This window comes from Ailuropoda melanoleuca, chromosome 16 (genome assembly GCF_002007445.2).
Source record: "Ailuropoda melanoleuca isolate Jingjing chromosome 16, ASM200744v2, whole genome shotgun sequence".
NCBI classification, from domain to species: Eukaryota; Metazoa; Chordata; class Mammalia; order Carnivora; family Ursidae; genus Ailuropoda; species Ailuropoda melanoleuca.
Window position 1 is genome coordinate 76311441 of NC_048233.1, and position 5374 is coordinate 76316814.

At 37.3% G+C, this 5374-nt stretch overlaps 1 protein-coding gene across 1 annotated transcript; it reads right to left on the reverse strand.

Moving 5' to 3' along the window:
• Window positions 1-4450: 4450 nt before the first annotated feature.
• LOC100475606 (olfactory receptor 4C45) lies at window positions 4451-5374 on the reverse strand. Its single transcript, XM_011217181.3, has one exon. It carries the CDS (start codon window positions 5369-5371, stop codon window positions 4451-4453), a length of 921 nt encoding a protein of 306 aa, XP_011215483.2. The 5' UTR covers window positions 5372-5374.

Genomic DNA, 5374 nt, shown 5'->3' on the forward strand with positions numbered 1-5374 from the left:
CTTCATACTTTTATACATTTACCACCACATCCCTAGGTTGTCCTCTTTTACATTTTAAATAATGCAGTCATTGTGTCTGGATTCTTTGGCTCACCATTGTGTTTGTGAGAGCCATTCANCATTGTGTTTGTGAGAGCCATTCTTGTTGTGACATCTGTCATTCAGTTATTTTCATTCTGTTAGTCTGTTGTATAAATATACCAACATATTTTACACATTCTATTAATTATGGACATTTAAATTGCCAGTTTTATGGTATTACATATAGCTCTGTTAAGAGTCTTGCTGATTTGTCTTCCAGTGCACAGTTGCATATCTTTCTCTTGGGTTTATACCTAGGAATAGGTTTTCTGGGTTATAGGTACATTTATTTATATCCAGTGTATACTTGAAAATCATTATACATTTGCACCAGCAGCATATGAGAGATACCGTTTCTCAGAATTGACCATAAACACATGATATCATCCATCCTTTTAATTTTGGGCATGTAGGGGAAGCATGGCTGTGGTATTTTGTTGTGGTTCTATATCCTGTTTCTCAGATGATGAAACAGGGGAACCCTACCCCATTAGATGTTTACTGGCCATTTGGTATCTTTGCTGAAGTGTTGTTACAATCTTATGTGGTTGTTTTTATCTTATTGATTTTTAAGAGTTCTTCATATTTTCTACATCAGTCCTGGTTCTGAGAAGCAGAACGTATGACAGACCTGTGCTTAGAGCACAGCCTCTGACAGGTTGACAGCATCTGATAAATATTGGTGCCTTTCCCTGCCAATGGGCAACGGAAAAAGAAAGTCTGGAAATAGTATAATCTCCCCAATTTTAAATACTGTTGAAAACATGCTTGTGGAGTAAAAACAGAAGAATTGCATTGGAGAATTTTATTCCACAGCTTATTATAACTTGCTACTTGCAAGTTACTTGAAAATACAGTTTTTCACCTGTCGTGAACTTTCTTCCCCCAGCAAAATTTTTTTCTTTCTCTTTTAATGGACGACTGCAGGATGAACACATAATCATATCAAAAATATTTGTTATTTATAAGGGGAAAGTACTGCTATATAAGCCTTAGTCCATTCCTTTATGTACAAAATATTGTCAATGGAGGAGAAAATAATTTCAAAGAAATTTCCTGTTATGTGGGAATCAAAACATTCATGGAGTTACAAATTACTGACTAGTCAGTAGCTGGTTCTTTGCAGACTTGTACATTTTCAGCCTGACCATTCTATGAAGTCAAGTCTAGCTACAGATTGGTTCAAAGAATGAAGGTGAAAGGGTTTGAAGAAGAAAATTCCAAAGATTAGAGAGAAATGTAAAAACTTTAGTTTGTTGTGTGGTTATAGTAAGGAGCTTCAAAGTGGGTTTGGTAATGCGGAAAGGCTTTGGGTCAGACAGGCTTAGATATGAATTCTGGTGCAGGTAAATTTTAGCACATTGATCTTGAGCTATATAATTAACCTCTCTCCCACCGATTGTTTCCTAATTCATGAAATGGGGAAATCAGTATCCTTGGAGTTATTGGGCTGTAGTAAGAGTTGAATAACAAAAAAATGTGACTACAAAGTACTTTCCACCTTGTAAATAGTCAAAAAAAAAAAAAAACAACACCCACAACCCTGTCACAATTATTTACACTAGCATTGTTTTGTTGATTGTCACACAATCCCATTGGGATTGTGTTCAAATAGGGAAATGTTTAAACAGAGGTAAGTTCCCCAGGTTGAGACTTACATTAATGAAAGAAATATGGACAGAAATGTACTGCCTCCAACACATATAAATAAGTGCGCAGGTTAGGACATTGTTCACAGAAGGTGCTCGACAAACATTGGCCGTCATCATCAGTATCATGAACGTTGTCATACTTATTTTTACATTATCATTTTTCATCCCATATTTCTTGGGAACTACAGCTGGATCTTTAAAGGAAAGTTTGATATTTTAGACACACTGTTGCTTGTATAGATTTAGAAGATGGTCACTCAGGAAATTATAGGAAAACATCTTTTTTTTAGAATTTATTATTGAAGTGTTAGTGACATACAATGTTTTGTTAGTTTCAGGTGTACAACATAGTGATTCGATAGTTTTATACATTATTCAGTGCTCACCAAGATAAGTGTGGTCACCTGTCCGTCACCATAAAATAGTATTACAATATTATTGACTATATTCCTTATGCTATACTTTTTTTAATGTTTTTTTTATTATATTATGTTAGTCACCATACAGTACATCCCTGGTTTCTGATGTAAAGTTCGATGATTCATTATATGCTATACTTTTTAATCCCTCGATTTATTTATTTTATAACAAAGTTTAATGTTTTAATCTACTTTACGTATTTCACCCTTCCCCACACAACAACCTCTGGCAACCACCATTGGCAACCACCACTTTGTTCTGTTACTTAAGAGTCTGTTTGTTTTGGTAAACATTTATTTTTAAAAGGCCTTCATGTAGAGTGAGATCTAACCTGATATAAAGTCCTGAGAACATGAGAAAAGTCAGCATCACAGGATATTTGAATGCCTCGTTGTGAAATCACCTTCTGAAGACAAGTTTCTGAGCTCTTCCTCAGAAATCCCAAACCCTGTACAGAGAGGTCTGTTGGTCTCTGGGACTGGGCTCTCCCTATTCCTCCTTCAAGAGCAGCAGAAGGGGATCCATCATTAGTGAGAGCTTTTGAAATAAGTTCTGCTCAGCTATCTCACTGTTACTCCAAAATCTCCTCTATTTATTACTGCAGAGATGATTAAGGGCATTTGTATCCCAGACTAGAGAGTTGGTGGGGGGCTAGCTTTTAGTGTCCAGAGATCTGCTCACAGGTCCTATTAGTTTCATTGCCAAGATAGTAACTCACCACTCTGAGGTCCCCACCTATATGCAGATGCCATTTATCACTTATTTTAAAGTGAAGTGAGGCTGGCACTGATGTTTGGTCCTCCTCTAATCATTGTTAGTGAATGATGGTTAGTAGTGGTATTCTTGGGCTCCTCTTGTCAGTAACTGTTGTCCCTGGCATATTTTCTGTGCTGATGACAATGCTGAAGGGTGTAACCATGTCTGAGCAATTTCCTTAATTTTTAGCAGATTCATTTTTTTCAATCTAAATAATTTAATTCCCACAATTTAAGAGAGTATGCAATTATATTTCCATTTTACAGATTAAAAGAAAATCAGTAGAGAGATGAAGCAAAATGCTTACTTTGAGAAGGTTAATTAGTTCAGGAGACAAGATGAGAAATCAAACCTATATGATCCAGAGCTCTTAACCCTGACTTCAAATCATTTGACTCTGACTTTCTCCTGAATTTCATTATTTAAATGTTAGGAATTCTCTTCTGTAATCCAGATCCGTGGTCATTGTTGTTCAGTTTTGTGACACAGACTTGTTCTTACATCACAGGTAATTTCCTGCCCCAGCTGTTCAGACTCTTCCTTTGTCCACATCTAAAACACAACTTTAACATACAGATATTTTCTGCCTTAGATCTACAGACTTGATCACGTACATTTCTTTCACATCAGCCAACTTTGCCTCTAATTCTTCCGTAGACAATTGTGTATTACAGGGAATGGTTGTAATATAATTTTTAAAATGTACCTTTGTGTGGAAGTGTTCTATTCTTGGGATTGTGACTAGTAAAGAGTTTTTTATTGCTGTGGTGCAGGAATATTTATCAACCTATCAAATTTAGGGAGATAAGAAAAAGTATATTTGGATGAAAATACTTCTTGATAACATTTTTTAAAAGATTTTATTTATTTATTTGACAGAGAGTGAGGCAGCCAGTGAGAAAGGGAACACAAGTAGGGGGAGTGGAAGAGGAAGAAGCAGGCTCCCAGTGGAGCAGGGAGCCCGATGTGGGGCTTGATCCCAGGACCCCGGGATCATGCCCTGAGCCAAAGGCAGACGCTTAATGCCTGAGCCACCCAGGCGCCCCATCTATACATTTTTGTATATATACTTTTTCTCTTTTAAAATAAATCTTCAATTCTACCTGTAGTGCCCACTGTAAAGAGTTTTCAAGAATATTGCTGCTTATCTGTTTCATATCCACAATCAGGGCAACATTATGACTTTTGTGGCTCCTTGCTACTTGTCCTCATAAGTCCTTCTATGCCATAAAAAATACTAAAGATTATATATTATGAATGCATTGGTAGAAGAATAACTGTACTCCAAGTTGGATTTGGATTGTATTCATTTTTTTCTTCTTATTAAAGGAAATTAACCATTTCATATGCTTCTAAAATTATTGTGGGTCTAGACACCATGCCTTAATGGGTGTGTTGACCCTGCCCACAGTATATATGCCCCTGAAGAAAAGTGATCTAGGCAGGATAATTGACTGTCCCAAGTTTAATCAACTAAGAAGGGGAATAAATCTCTCTACATTATCACTAAATATTTTTATGTAAATATCTAATCACAAGATTCATTTATCATCAGTTTTCATTATTTGCCTCCAGAGTTTCTTCATGACATTTTTCACTTCTGCATTTTTGAAGGTGTAGATTAAGGGGTTCAACATGGGAGTTACTATGGTACAAAACACAGTCACAGCTTTGTCAGCAGGAAAAGAGGTCATGGGTCTCAGGTACAGGAATAAACAAGGTACAAAGAATAAGATGACAACAGTGACATGAGAAGCACAGGTAGACAGGGCTTTGTGATGCCCTTCAGAGCTACGTGTCCTCAGAGAGCACAGGATGACAATGTAAGAAGCAAGCAGCATAGAAAAAATGAGCAAACATAGTGACCCACTGTTGGCAGCTATCAGGGGCCCCAAGGTGTTAGTGTCTGTACAGGCTAGTTCCAGGAGAGAGATTAAATCACACATAAAATGGTCAATGACATTGGGGCCACAGAATGGTAACTGCACCAAGAACAAAACCTGGATCCCTCCATGAAGAAAGCCTATAATCCCAGCCATTCCCAGCAAGAAAGCACAGACAGTTGGGCTCATGATAGTCATGTAATGCAAAGGCTTACAGATGGTTACATAGCGGTCATAGGCCATGACAATTAATAAGATGATCTCAACTCCACCAAAGAAATGTTCAGTAAAGAGCTGAGTCATGCAGCCATTGAAGGATATGGTGTTTTTGTCAGAGATCAAGTCAAAGATCATTTTGGGTGTTATGGAAGAAGAGTAGAAACCATCTATAATAGACAAGTGGGATAGAAAAAAGTACATGGGAGAACCCAGGGCTGGGCTGATGAAGATGGTGACTGAGATGAGCAGGTTACCTGCCAGTGTGATCAAGTAGGTGATTAAGAACATAGCAGATAAGAATTTCCTCAGTTCAGGATTCTGGGTCAGGCCCAGCAGAATGAATTCTGTGACATTGCTCATCCT

Bases quoted from the DNA above. Each gene is read 5' to 3' on its own strand.
- LOC100475606 (XM_011217181.3), bottom strand. From the start codon at position 5,371: ATGAGCAATGTCACAGAATTCATTCTGCTGGGCCTGACCCAGAATCCT.